Source organism: Bos mutus, chromosome 15 (genome assembly GCF_027580195.1).
Source record: "Bos mutus isolate GX-2022 chromosome 15, NWIPB_WYAK_1.1, whole genome shotgun sequence".
Classification (NCBI taxonomy): Eukaryota; Metazoa; Chordata; class Mammalia; order Artiodactyla; family Bovidae; genus Bos; species Bos mutus.
The window spans coordinates 27,224,015-27,239,038 of record NC_091631.1 but is presented as its reverse complement, the minus strand read 5'-3'; the positions used below and the strand labels follow the sequence as shown (position 1 = coordinate 27,239,038).

Here is a 15,024-nt window from a genome sequence, read left to right as displayed (position 1 = left end):
CATTGTAACCTTCTTGAGTTCAAGGCCCATTGTCAGCAGCAGCTACAGTGGCTGCTGGCTTGAAGGCAGGCAAACAACATTCCTTTTCCTAACAACTCTGCTGGGTTTACTCCACATTAAAAGCATTTGCACTGTGACTCTATGAGCCACTGCCTAGTGGTAGAGTTTCTAGCAAAAGTAGGAGACTTACTTCTGAGCACTGGAGTTTTCCAAATGCACCCTATGGGCTTCCTAAGAGCTAATGGTGGAAAATCAGGATATCCCCAAGTACAACTGCTTCCCCCTCATGCTGAAGATCAGTCCAGGAGCTGGGTTTCTGTGTAAGATATCATTATCCCGGAGCAGCAGTGTCTCCACAGACCAAGGCCTGAGCAGGTGTGAAGTGCTGTGGGCAGGCTGTGACCTGGTATCAGGAAGTCCTACAGACTTGGCATGACAGCTCCCTGGCCCTTCTCCACCCACACCTGTGGGCACCACTAGAGACTTCATGCCCCTCCTCCCAGCCCTACCTTCAGCACCCTGGGGTCTCTTACACTGAGTCATAGTGACTCAAGGGTCCAGCCCTCCACCCAGGACAGAACTCCAGCTGTCACAGTCCTTGGAGAGATGCTCACTCCCTCCTGAAGTGGCTCCTTCATTCTGGATGGGCTCTGCCTGGGACAGGGTTTCATGTAGGACAGGGGCTTGGGTCCCTGTCACCCTCCCAGGAGTCTCACCTCTGCCTTGGGCAGGGGGCCTTCCTTCCCTGGTGGGCTGTATCAGCTTCATCCATTCATGGGTCTGTTCTCTCCCTCTGTTCTACGGTCTCCCAGAGCATCTCCTTTGCTCCCGGCCTGCAATGGGGACTAGGCTCCCCAGATAGGCTGTATCTAATCTCAGGACACTCACATGGGGGTTTATAGCACTTGGGCTCAGGGGACACAGAAGAGGTCCGTACAGAAAATCAGCAGGTGGACCAGCAGTGGAACAAGGTGCGGCCCTGATTCACCAGGTTGCTGTTCTTCAGCTGGTCTAGACCGCCAACCTGGATCCCTCCTGGAACTACCTTGCTGGCTTCCACTCTCATGGGGTCCTTGCCACTGGAACTTTTACCAACCTGTGCACGGAGGGCACGGGCTTCTGCTCGCATCTGATGCTGCTGCACTGGGGTTTCTGGGCCCCTGTCTACAGGGATTACAGCATGTCAGGGGGTGACATGCCCCTGCCACTCTTTCTATCCTAGGATGATGAGGGCTGAAGGCATGAGGATGGGTTTTTTTTTTTTGTTTTTGTTTTTTTTTTTTGGCGTGAGCCTACCATGAAATGTTTATTAACGCTGTTCCAGAGAGAGCTCTCAGTGACTAACAGTTGAGGCTTCATGGTGCATAAAAACCCCTGGCCCAAAAGAAAGAAAAAAATAACAACACTCCAGCCCAGTGACTCTCAACCCTAACAGACTTGCTTGAAGAGCTCTCAAAACATGATTGCCTTGGCCCCTCTCCCAGGGATTGATAGCTGGGAAGGGACCCTGGCATTGTTTATATGAGTTTTGCAGTTTTTTTATTTCCTTGAGTGATTATAATATTCAGACAGAGTTCAAGACCCACTCACTGCCTTAGATCAAAACAAAAATATCAATGCATGATGATTCCCCACCATGGTCTAGAATTATGTAGAACATTATAAACATATTGGAGAACTTATAAAGTATGGCACTTATTTGATGCAAAAACGAGACATGTGGTATTGTGGTAACCTTTTCTGCCAGTGTTTTAGAGAGATTGAGAACATTAAATCCATCAAGAAGGAAATCAACAGTAGATAATTTTAACAAAGACTTTAACACAACTCATGGTAAACAAACGTGCAGGTTTGATTATTCTCTGGGTGCTGTCACTTCAGAGCACTTTATCTGATGATTCCACTTCCCCAAAGAAAAGCTTTTTAATTATGAAAGCTTTGTTTGAAGTAGAATCAAATTCTAAGGGAATCACATTTTTCCCTTTAAAACTGTAGTGGTGGTGTTTTTTTTAATGACTTTATTTCTTTATTTTTGGCTGTGCAGGGTCTTCAGCTGCTGCATGGACTTTTTTCTAGTTGCAGCAAACGGGCTACTCTCTAGTTGCAGTATGTGGGAGAGTTTACTAGAATTTTAAGTCTAAGAAAGTCTCCCTCAATAAAATACGGAATTACTACTTTACAAGACAAATAGCAAACTCACAAACCTTTCATTACATCATTTGTAAAACAAAAAGTGATGGAAATAATGTTCTTAAACGATTTCCAAACTAGCACTGCCTCAGGACAAATCAAATAAATAAAACAAGAAACTGTGCAATGACTCTTCTTAAATTATGTCCTTTTTTTGATAAGCAGTACAGTAGAATGATATAGCTGGAGATCTGAGCCAGATATCCTGGGTTCAAATCCTGGCTCTTCCACTAGCGGTGTGACCAACAGCAAGTTATTAATTCTGTGTGCCTCAGGCTTCCTCATTTTCCTCTTCTGTAAGGTGGTGGTACTAGTCCCAACACATACTTGCATCATAGAACTCTCATGCAGTATGAATCTGTATATCTCAGGAATCTGCCTGCAGCCATGCATACTTTTAGTAAGTACTCAAAAGATGCAAGTGATTTGGTTACCTGTCCCTTGCAAAAACATGTATTTCAAACTGTTATTTAATTTGAAGACTCAGTGTATCAGTGTCTTGTAGCAAAAAAACATTTCAGTAACTAGACCTTTGGAAGTAGTAAAGGACAGAAATGAGACTACTGGAGAAGAATCTGATTGTGCCAAGGACACCTGCTTTATCTTTCAAGTAAAAGCTTCCTATGGAATGCCCAGCCTTCCATTCTGGTCAAACCTGACTTAAAGCTGCTTGAAGACTTTGATTTTCAGTAGCTCATACAAAGAGAAAAACCTTTCTTCAGTTCTTTTCCATTTATTAGCATGGTTAGGCAGACAGTACCCAGTGCTGAAACATCTGTCATCTGTGAGAAGCCCTACAGCTCAGGGATTAGGAATAAAGGCATCAGATGCCGGGTTAGGCTCTGGCTTTGCTTCTTGGCTATGTGACCTTCAGCAAGTTACAGAACTTCTGCTCACTGTCCTTATCTGTAAAATCTGGATAATAATAACTGTTATCTCATAGGGCTGTTGGAGGACTACATGAGTTGATTCATGTTAAAGCTCTTAGAATAGAGCCCAAGAGAAGCACCAAAAAATGTTACAATTCTTATTAGAAATCAGTGTAAAACATTTCTCTGGTATTGATGACATAACTATAAAAATATATCTTGATCTCAACCAGAAAAAAAAAATTCCTAAAATCTAGGTTTCCATTTTTCAGTTATTTGTGTTGTTACCAGACATGAGGTAGTGAGTACAAATGCAAGAGGCGGTACAGGGATCACATCTCCATGCAGTTAACCTATTGCCTGAAGACTAGACTTTAGGCAGAAAAGAAAATCAGAGGGATGGTGACTTGAGAGCATCCTTTAGATAGCACACATCTGACAGGGATTGGACTACTTTCATTGAACACCTTGTTTCCATTTTCTATGTGTTAGATTGCTCAGCTTTCAACCATTTAGTCTTTTCCCAAGTAGTTTTTTTTTTTTTATTGCATTAATAATTCTAGCTAAGGAACAGCACCCGTAGCATTCCCAAAAGGAAGATCACATTTTGCTTCTCAAGACACCCATCGCCTCAATAATTTCATACCAATTTCTCACAAGCTGATAGCAAACGAGCATAGTGCCTTAGCTACAATGGGATGAACTGGTGTTTTAGTTTGAAGAATTTTAAAGCAAGCCAAGTAATTGTATAAAATTTAAATTTTATGACCATGTTTGGACCTTTTTACATTAAACACAATGGAAATGTTCATATTCATTTTTCCCCAAAGGAAAATTTTCTGAATTATCACTATGTTGCACAGTAAAATAAAAATATGAGTCCAGGTACTTATTCAAGTTTCTAAGGAATGCAAATAACAGATAAAATTTTACTTCCAAAATCTGAAGTCATCCACATGATTTTGGAGTACTGATTCTCAGTCTTTACCTAAAAACTCATTATTCAGATAAAGTTAGCCCCCTAGCCACATTCTTTAAAAAGCTTCTACCCCACCACAACTTCCTGAGATCTGTGAAGCAACTGCGGTCTTGTGATCAGGCTCCATATCATACTGGCAGTTTTGTACTTGTAAGGAAAAAATGATGACGGATTTTATGTGTCAATCAGTTGTAGTCTGCTGATCTGATTAGACCCCTTGACAAATGCTTGGTGGCGATTGCATATAACTGCCAAGCATATGGGAATAATACAGTAGCCCACCGTTTTGGGGTCAGCTCTTGTACAAGAGTAAAGGAATAAAAACATCTGTAAGTAAGGTATCAGAAAAACAACTGTCCAGAACCAAAAAGGCAGGGAGAGCAACCGAGTTTTCAAGGAGTGTGTCCACGTGGTTCCTTCAAGGGGCTCCTCTGGGTGCTGTTGAATGTGTTCCAAGGCCAGCCTGTTGTAAGTCTCATTGATTTCCAAAACGTAGTAAAATGCTGCTGCACTTGCTAATAGATACAATCCCACTCCGATCCATCCCATCCACTGACGGAAATTCATCATTCTCCATGCTCTGTGCAGTGGTCCCGAAAATCTTCCTGTTCCCACGGCAAGCATTAAAGAGTCACTCAGTTCTGAATAATCGGGTGGCTTTGGCATTTCAGAGAAAAAGCCACTATAAAAGAAATCCCCCGGGGTCACCGGCTGGGAGAATGGTGAGCACGGCCAGCCTGGAGCAAAGACTGAGTGTGATTAAGCACAGCGTGACTGCAGCCGGTCACGCGGGGGGCTGGCCCCCGTCGCTGCTGCCCGAGCCCCAGCCTGTGTCGGTCGGCCCAGCCGGCAGGCTTCCCCCGACGCCTGGGCCTTCCCTGCAGCCGGCCCCGCCCCCGGTCGCGCAGCAGGGACCGCAGGCCGCGACCAGGGCTGCGCAGGCGGCTCCAGACCCGGGTCTCTCCGCCTTGCAGCGCCGAGAGCCCAGTGCCGGGCAGCGGCCACCGGCCGAGGCTGCAGAGCTGGGCAGGTCCCGGGTCTCACCTCCCGTCCCATGAGGAAGGGTTTTAAGGAAGGTGGCCAACTGTTCTGTACTTCTTTCAAGTGAATGTGTAGTAGACAAGGAGATGAGACCCAAAGAAGCATTTCCCACAGGTCTGTGCTTAGTGATGTGCTTGGTGGGAGAATTGGGAAAAGGGAGTTCCCTGTTGGCAGGAGAGTCGGGTAGAGCCCAGGCAACATAGTCCTGAACCGTGCTTGCCCCCTTCACTCTGCAGGTGACCACCTTCCTCTCTCCCCAGGGCTGGTCTCATCAGACAAGGAGAGCACTGCTCACATCCTGAGCAGGAAAGGAGGCAGCAACCTGCTGTCCATTGTTGTTGGAGGCGTCCAGGAGTCACTGAATGCCACGCCTGGAGCCTACAAGCTGGTGCTGCAGAACCGCAAGGGCTTCATCAGGCTCGCCCTGATGCATGGGTATTGGGGAGAGGGCTCTGGGTTCAACTGGAGATTGGCAAGGATTGTAGTTTGGAGGGAAGACTGCAGAGACAAATGCAGATCCTATTTTGGCAGGGAGAATCTCAATCCATTGACAATGAAGATTGTATGTTGATGATAGATGCACTGTCTCAGGCCCAAATACCCAGAGAAAATTCTAGAAAGAAGATTTTGTGACTAAAGGGATTAAGTCTCAAAGGTCATATTGCTGAAAGCTTGCATTACATCTGAGACCCAGAGAATCTGGGTGAATGGAATTTGGGGCACGCTGGAATGTGAAGTCAAGTGGTCCTTAGAAAGCATCACTACGAACAAAGCTAGTGAGGTGATGGAATTCCAGTGGAGCTATTCCAAATCCTGAAAGATGATGCTGTGACAGTGCTGCACTCAATATGCCAGCAAATTTGGAAAACTCAGGAATGGCCACAGGACTGGAAAAGGTCAGTTTTCATTCCAATCCCAAAGAAAGGCAATGCCAAAGAATACTCAAAGTACCACACAATTGCACTCATCTCACACACTAGTAAAATAATGCTCAAAATTCTCCAAACCAGGCTTCAGCAATACATGAACCATGAACTTCCAGATGTTCAAGCTGGTTTTAGAAAAGGCAGAAGAACCAGAGATCAAATTGCCAATATCCACTGGATCATGGAAAAAGCAAGAGAGTTCCAGAAAAACATCTATTTCTGCTTTATTGACTATGCCAAAGCCTTTGACTATGTGGATCACAATAAACTGTGGAAAATTCTGAAAGAGATGGGAATACCAGACCACCTGACCTGCCTCTTGAGAAATTTGTATGCAGGTCAGGAAGCAACAGTTAGAACTGGACATGGCACAACAGACTGGTTCCAAATAGGAAAAGGAGTATGTCAAGGCTGTATATTGTCACCTTGCTTATTTAACTTATATGCAGAGTACATCATGGGAAACGCTGGACTGGAAGAAACACAAGCTGGAATCAAGATTGCTGGGAGAAATATCAATAACCTCAGACATGCAGATGACACCACCCTTATGGCAGAAAGTGAAGAGAAACTCAAAAGCCTCTTGATTAAAGTGAAAGTGGAGAGTGAAAAAGTTGGCTTAAAGCTCAACATTCAGAAAACGAAGATCATGGCATCCGGTCCCATCACTTCATGGCAAATAGATGGGGAAACAGTGGAAACAGTGTCAGACTTTATTTTTTGGGCTCCAAAATCATTGCAGATGGTGACTGCAGCCATGAAATTAAAAGACGCTTACTCCTTGGAAGGAAAGTTATGACCAACCTAGATAGCATATTCAAAAGCAGAGACATTACTTTGCCAACAAAGGTTCATCTAGTCAAGGCTATGGTTTTTCCTGTGGTCATGTATGGATGTGAGAGTTGGACTGTGAAGAAGGCTGAGCGCCGAAGAATTGATGCCTTTGAACTGTGGTGTTGGATAAGACTCTTGAGAGTCCCTTGGACTGCAAGGAGATGCAACCAGTCCATTCTGAAGGAGATCAGCCCTGGGATTTCTTTGGAAGGAATGATGCTAAAGCTGAAACTCCAGTACTTTGGCCAGCTCATGAGAAGAGTTGACTCATTGGAAAAGACTCTGATGCTGTGAGGGATTGGGGGCAGGAGGAGAAGGGGACGACAGAGGATGAGATGGCTGGATGGCATCACTGATTCGATGGATGTGAGTCTGGGTTTACTCCGGGAGTTGGTGATGGACAGGGAGGCCTGGCGTGCTGCGATTCATGGGGTCGCAAAGAGTTGGACACGAATGAGCAACTGAATTGAACTGAACTGAGAGAGCTATTCTCCTATCTTTAAATATCTGTGAAAAATACAAGCAAGCCAGGGCAGGAGAGATTTTGCTAGAAACTCTGCTGATGTTTCAAATCTGGGAGGACTTTCACCAGTATTGTGGTCTCCCTCTCATGATCCTGTAAACTGAAAGGGTTAATTCTGAATTTATAATGAATCTACTTCTTTAATTTGCTACTTCTTGTTAGTGTAGTAATAAGCATAATGATCTGCCTAAGGGAGATAACCAGAGTTAAAGGAGTTTTGGGGCCTAGAAAAGAAAACAACAATCTCAAAGGCTCTTGCTGAATTATCTAACTTCAGAGAAAACAAAACCGAACTTTAGGTCCCACCCTGACCTGATGCTCCAGGCCGGTTGTATCTATCTGGGACTTACCACCCCGTGTCCAGAAACCTTCCACCCCATACACCTGCCAGATACTTATCACTCCCTGCCCAGAAGACTTATCACCCCCTGCCCAACTACAAATGCCATCTCAACTAAAGAATACCCAAAACATCCCGCCTGACTAACGTTTCCCTTATGGCTTCCACAAATCTCCCTTTAAATATGAAGCTCCCTGATCCCTCTTGGGCTCAGCCTGGCTGTTAGGCCGACTGTTGCCCCTCCTTGCCTGAATAAAGGTAACCTACTTCCGTTGAGGTCATCTCTCCTTTTCTGCCTCGGGGGAAACTATACCTTATATTCTTGGTGCAGAACCCCGGAGAGGGCGAAGCACTCCTCTCTCTCTCTCTCTCTCTCTCTCTCTCCCTCCCTCTCATTGTTTTCCCTTTTCCAGGAGTCTGGGAGCATGAACACCCCAGAAAGTTCACTTTCTGCTGGGGCTTGTAAGTTCCCTTTGGGGACGCTAGTGCCTTCGTGAGCAGTACAAGCCTTGTGCTAAGGCTTTATTGGTGCTTCGAGTACCCCCAGGCCTCGGCTCTACCCCCTTCCTCTCTCTCTGATGACCTCTGGAATAGGGAACTCTTGCCATTCAACCACTCTACATGCAACACTCCTCTCAAGCAGGCCCCTAGATTAAGGTAAGATCTGGACAGTGCTCTAGAGGCGCCTAGAACTCAGTCCTCTCAGGGTCCCGGGAACCCCCAGCCTAGGGCCACTCTGTAGGTGATGGTGCGGGACGCTCCATCTAGCACAGAGCTCCCTTCTCATAACTCCTACTGTGACTACGAATAGGACCCTTGCTTGCCTTCAATAGGCTCCAATAGGAGCCTCTGCTTGCCTTTCAATTATGGGGTCTGGCCAATCTGTCCCAAAAGATTCCCCTCTGGCCTGTGTTCTCAAAAATCTCAAATCGCTCTTACTCACTGAACTCAAAGCTAACCACTTAAAACAACTCTGTATACAGATCTGGCCTCAATACCAATTTGACAATCAAGACTGCTGGCCTGAAGTTGGCACATTTGACTTTAACATTCTTCAAAATCTCACCGACTTCCTTAAACGGAATGGCAAGTGGTTGGAGGCCCCATATGCCCAAGCCTTTTGGGCCCTTTGGATCAGGCCCTCCCTATGCAAGGCCTGCTCCACCCACGAGGTCCTTCTATGCACCTTGCCTCCCAAGCAAAAGGGCTCTTCTTCCTCAACTAACAGCTGACCTTGACCTTCCACGCCCCTGGAGTTTGACCCCGCGGACGAGCCCCCTCCCTACCCACCACCCCACCAACCGTCTCCTTCCCCCTCATCCAACTCACCTACTGACCCCAAAACCTCTCCTGACTCCCCCTCGACCCCACTACCCCATCTCCCCGACTCCCCCTTCCCCCTTACCTCCCCCACTGCCACACAGGTCATGTACCCAACACGTGTTTCCTCTGAGAGAGGTGGCAGGACCAGAGGGCCCCACCCGAGTCCATGTGCCATTTTCATTGTCAGACATGAGCAAAATAGAAGAAAAGTTAGGATCATTTTTGAAAATCCTACCAGATACAGAAAAGAATTCCTGAGACTCTCCCAGGCCTATAACCTCACGTGGAGTGACGTCTATTATATCCTAAATGCCACTCTCACCCCAGATGAAGAAGACCATATCTGACAAGCAGCGAAAGCCCATGCTGATCATTTACATAACCAAGACCAGGATAGCCCAGTTGCTGATGAGGTGGTGCCTCAGTTAGATCCCCACTGGACTTACCAGCTTGGTGACCCAGGTATCAGGAGACTCAATCATATGATTACCTGCATTCTAGAACAGAAAAATACTCATATCCATGTCAATTATGATAAAGTCAGGGAAATCACCCAAGGGGCAGATGAAAATCCAGCCTTACTCTTGGCACGCCTCACAGAGGCAGTCCAGAAGTATACCAACGTAGATATCACCACCCCTGCTGGGTTACTCTACCTTCATGTTCAATTCATCAGCCAGTCTGCCCCTGACATCAGACACAAGCTTCAACAACTAGAAAAGGGGCCCTGAGACCCCCAAAGAGACCTTCTAGAAGTAGCCTTCAAGGTGTTCAATAATATAGAGGAGGAGGCTAACAGAAAAAAAAGACCGTGGACTGGTTGGATCTCCTTGCAGTCCAAGGGACTCTCAAGAGTCTTCTCCAACACCACAGTCCAAAAGCATCAATTCTTTGGCGCTGAGCCTTCTTCACAGTTCAACTCTCACATTCATACATGACCACAGGAAAAATCATAGCCTTGACTAGACAAATCTTTGTTGGCAAAGTAATGTCTCTGCTTTTGAATATACTATCTAGGTTGGTCATAACTTTCCTTCCAAGGAGTAAGCGTCTTTTAATTTCATGGCTGCAGTCACCATCTGCAGTGGTTTTGGAGCCCCCCAAAATAAAGTCTGACACTGTTTCCACTGTTTCCCCATCTATTTGCCATGAAGTGATGGGACCAGATGCCATGATCTTCGTTTTCTGAATGTTGAGCTTTAAGCCACCTTTTTCACTCTCCTCTTTCACATTAATCAAGAGGCTTTTGAGTTCCTCTTCACTTTCTGCCATAAGGGTGGTGTCATCTGCATATCTGAGGTTATTTCTTGCCGGGAGCCGGCATATTGCATATTGAGTGCATATTGCATATTGAGTGCAGCACTTTCCACAGCATCATCTTTCAGGATCTGGAATAGCTCAACTAGAATCCTATCACTGCCGGGAGCCAGCGTGAGGAGCTCCACCCATGACAAAGGTCATGAGGAAGGAGGCTCTGCATACGCAAAGGCGGGATCGAGCCTCAGGAGTCCCCCTGGAAATTCTCGAACATCTACCCCCAAAACCAGAGTCTGCCTACTTTCTGCTTTGTGCTTTCACCTACACCTCTGACTTTACGGGGGGCTGTCCCCCACTACCTCTCTGAAAAAAGAGTTAGCTTACAGCTCCAGTTAATAATTCCTGAGTGTGACAGTGTTTCAACCTACAAACTCCTTTGGAAATCCTCTAGCCTGCCTGAATAGGTTTTTCCGGCCACATGTGATTGTTCAGAGCCTCCCAACTGTGAGAGGAGGGAGATGTTCTAAACTGTCTAAATACAGATTCCTTTGAGCAGTTAAAAGATTGATTAGAAATTGTATTGGTGAAGGGTTTTTCACTTTTTGGGCCAATGTTTGCTGCTAAGTTTCCATATCCCTTACCTGCTGTGTCCCTGGCAGTATATTGATTAATATAATTGGTGTAAGTAGTAGCTTTAATGTTTGTAACCTGGGACCCTTGAGTTAATTCTTTTTCTTGTTATAGCCCACCACACCTTTGCTCTGTAGGAATGCAACTTTATCTAATGCTTTTGGAGGGTGGCTCCTGACCAAGCACCTTTAGAGAAAAATAAGTTTTCTGAAGAAAGGGTCTTAAAATGTTAACAGGCCTCCGGGCCAGAAGATGATGCAAATCACCTAAGCTTTTGCATATGATAAGTTTGCAGGAAGAAAGCCTGGCTTGCTGCATGACTCTACCCCTTCCCCCATTATCCTCTATGCATAACTTAAGGTATAAAAACTACTTTGGAAAATAAAGTGCGGGCCTTGTTCACTGAAACTTGGTCTCCCCATGTCGTTCTTTCTCTCACCTTCTGGCTGAATTATTCAGCCTCTTGTCTCCACTGAATTTCCTCACTGAGCTACCCTTATTTCAGCCTCTTTTCTTCACGGAATTTTCCTACTGAGCTATCCTTATTCTATTACTCTTTATACTCTTAATTAACGTTTAATTAAGCAGTTGTTTCCTGATCCTTGCCGACGCCGTCCCCGCTTCGAATTCCCTGGATCCACCGGGGCTGGACCCCGGCAATTTCTCCCAGCAATCTTGATTCCAGCTTGTGTGTCTTCCAGCCCAGCATTTCTCATGATGTACTCCGCATATAAGTTAAATAAGCAGGGTGACAATATACAGCCTTGACATACTCCTTTTCCTATTTGGAACCAGTCTGTTGTGCCATGTCCAGTTCTAACTGTTGCTTCCTGACCTGCATACAAATTTCTCAAGAGGCAGATCAGGTGGTCTGGTATTCCCATCTCTTTCAGAATTTTCCACAGTTTATTGTGATCCACACAGTCAAAGGCTATGACATAGTCAATAAAGCAGAAATAGATGTTTTTCTGGAACTCTCTTGCTTTTTCCATGATCCAGCAGATGTTGGCAATTTGATCTCTGGTTCCTCTGCCTTTTCTAAAACCAGCTTGAACATCTGGAAGTTCATGGTTCATGTATTGCTGAAGCCTGGTTTGGAGAATTTTGAGCATTATTTTACTAGCATGTGAGATGAGTGCAATTGTGCGGTAGTTTGAGCATTCTTTGGCATTGCCTTTCTTTGAGATTGGAATGAAAACTGACCTTTTCCAGTCCTGTGGCCACTCCTGAGTTTTCCAAATTTGCTGGCATATTGAGTGCAGCACTTTCACAGCATCATCTTTCAGGATTTGAAATAGCTCAACTGGAATTCCATCACCTCCACCAGCTTTGTTCATAAGTGATGCTTTCTAAGGCCCACTTGACTTCACATCCCAGGATTCTGGCTCTAGGTCAGTGATCACACCATCATGATTATCTTGGTCATGAAGAACCTTTTTGTATAGTCCTTCTGTGTATTCTTGCCACCTTTTCTTAATATCTTCTGCTTCTGTTAGGTCCATACCATTTCTGTCCTTTATTGAGCCCATCTTTGCATGAAATGTTCCCTTGGTATCTCTAATTTTCTTGAAGAGATCTCTAGTCTTCCCCATTCTGTTGTTTTCCTCTATTTCTTTGCATTGATCGCTGAGGAAGGCTTTCTTATCTCTTCTTGCTATTCTTTGGAACTCTGCATTCAGATGCTTATATCTTTCCTTTTCTCCTTTGCTTTTCGCCTCTCTTCTTTTCACAGCTATTTGTAAGGCCTCCCCAGACAGCCATTTTGCTTTTTTGCATTTCTTTTCCATGGGGATAGTCTTGATCCCTGTCTCCTGTACAATGTCATGAACCTCATTCCATAGTTCATCAGGCACTCTATCAGATCTAGTCCCTTAAATCTATTTCTCACTTCCACTGTATAATCATAAGGGATTTGATTTAGGTCATACCTGAATGGTCTAGTGGTTTTCCCTACTTTCTTCAATTTCAGTCTGAATTTGGCAATAAGGAGTTCATGATCTGAGCCACAGTCAGCTCCTGGTCTTGTTTTTGTTGACTGTATAGAGCTTCTCCATCTTTGGCTGCAAAGAATATAATCAATCTGATTTTGGTGTTGACCATATGGTGATGTCCATGTGTAGAGTCTTCTCTTGTGTTGTTGGAAGAGGGTGTTTGCTATGACCAGGGCGTTCTCTTGGCAAAACTATATTAGCCTTTGCCCTGCTTCATTTCGTATTCCAAGGCCAAAGTTATCTGTTACTCCAGGTGTTTCTTGACTTCCTACTTTTGCATTCCAGTCCCATATCATGAAAAGGACATCTTTTTTGGGTGTTAGTTCTAAAAGGTCTTGTAGGTCTTCATAGAACCGTTCAACTTCAGCTTCTTCAGCTTTACTGGTTGGGGCATGGACTTGGATTACTGCAATATTGAATGGTTTGCCTTGGAAACGAACAGAGATCATTCTGTGGTTTTTGAGATTGCATCCAAATACTGCATTTTGGACTCTTTTGTTGACCATGATGGCTACTCCATTTCTTCTAAGGGATTCCTGCCCGCAGTAGTAGACATAATGGTTACCTGAGTTAAATTCACCCATTCCGGTCCATTTTAGTTTACTGATTCCTAGAATGTTGATGTTCACTCTTGCCATCTCCTGTTTGACCACTTCCCATTTGCCTTGATTCATGGACCTAACATTCCAGGTTCCTATGCAATATTGCTCTTTACTGCATCGGACCTTGCTTCTATCACCAGTCACATTCACAACTGGGTATTGTTTTTGCTTTGGTTCCATCCCTTCATTCTTTCTGGAGTTATTTCTCCACTGATCTCCAGCAGCATATTGGGCACCTCCTGACCTGGGGAGTTCCTCTTTCAGTATCCTATCATTTTGCCTTTTCATGCTGTTCATGGGGTTCTCAAGGCAAGAATACTGAAGTGGTTTGTCATTCCCTTCTCCAGTGGACCACATTCTGTCAGACCTCTCCATTGTGACCCGCCCATCTTGGGTGGCCCCACATGGCATGGCTTAGTTTTATTGAGTTAGACAAGACTGTGGTCCTAGTGTGATTAGATTGACTAGTTTTTTGTGATTATGGTTTCAGTATATCTGCCCTCTGATACCCTCTTGCAACACCTACCATCTTACTTGGGTTTCTCTTACCTTGAATGTGGGATATCTCTTCACCACTGCTCCAGCAAAATTCAGCCACTGCTCCTTACCTTGGACGAGGGGTATCTCCTCACCACCACCCCTTCTGACTTTGAACATGGAGTAGCTCCTCTCGGCCCTCCTGCGCCCATGCAGCCAGTGCTCCTTTGAAGTGGGGTTGCTCCTCCTGGCCGCTGCCGCTGACCTTGGACGTGGGGTAGCTCTTCTCGGCTGCTCCAGCGCTGTCACAGCCTGGCACTCTTGGCCAGCGCCCCTAACCTCGACATGGGGTAGCTCCTCTTGGCTGTGCTTGTGCGCCATCGCAGCAGCGATAAGAAAGCCTTCCTCAGAGATCAATGCAAAGAAACAGAGGAAAACAACAGAATGGGGAAGACTAGAGATCTCTTTAAGAAAATTAGAGATACCAAGGGAACATTTCATGCAAAGATGAGCTCGATAAAGGACAGAAATGGCATGGACCTAACAGAAGCAGAAGATATTAAGAAGAGGTGGCAAGAATACACAGAACTGCTGGGAGCCAATGTGAGGAGCTCCGCCCATGGCAAAGGTCATGAAGAAGGAGGCTCGACATACATAAAGGCGGGATTGAGCCTCAGGAGTCCCCCTGGAAATTCTCGAGCATCTACCCCCAAAACCAGAGTCTGCCTACTTTACTGCTTTGTGCTCTTACCTACACCTCTGACTTTACAGGGGGCTGTCCTCTACAACCTCTCTCTGAAAAAGAGTTAACTTACAGCTCCAGTTAATAATAATTCCTGGGCGTGACAGGAGTGTTCCAACTTACAAACTCCTCTAAAGGTTCTCTAGCCTGCCTGACAGGCTTGTCTGGCCACATATAATTGTTCACAGCCTCCTAACCATGAGAGGCACGAGATGCTTTAAACCTTTTAAAAACAGATTCTTTTGAGAAGTTAGAAAATTATTAGTGTAGTATATTCACTAATTGTATTGGTGAAGAGTT

The 15,024-nt window shown here is 45.2% G+C and overlaps 2 protein-coding genes across 2 annotated transcripts in view; one reads left to right on the top strand and one right to left on the bottom strand.

The window, feature by feature from the left end:
• LOC102283176 (2-acylglycerol O-acyltransferase 2) overlaps window positions 1-5,650 on the top strand; it is a 22,642-nt gene extending 16,992 nt beyond the window's left edge. Inside the window, 1 exon segment of the mRNA XM_070383085.1 lies at window positions 5,340-5,650. Coding sequence (XP_070239186.1) covers window positions 5,340-5,650 — 311 coding nt within the window.
• Window positions 3,857-4,855, bottom strand: LOC102279126 (lysosomal enzyme trafficking factor). Its single transcript, XM_005907625.3, has one exon. It carries the CDS (start codon window positions 4,702-4,704, stop codon window positions 4,213-4,215), a length of 492 nt encoding a protein of 163 aa, XP_005907687.2. The 5' UTR covers window positions 4,705-4,855; the 3' UTR covers window positions 3,857-4,212.
• Window positions 5,651-15,024: the final 9,374 nt, after the last annotated feature.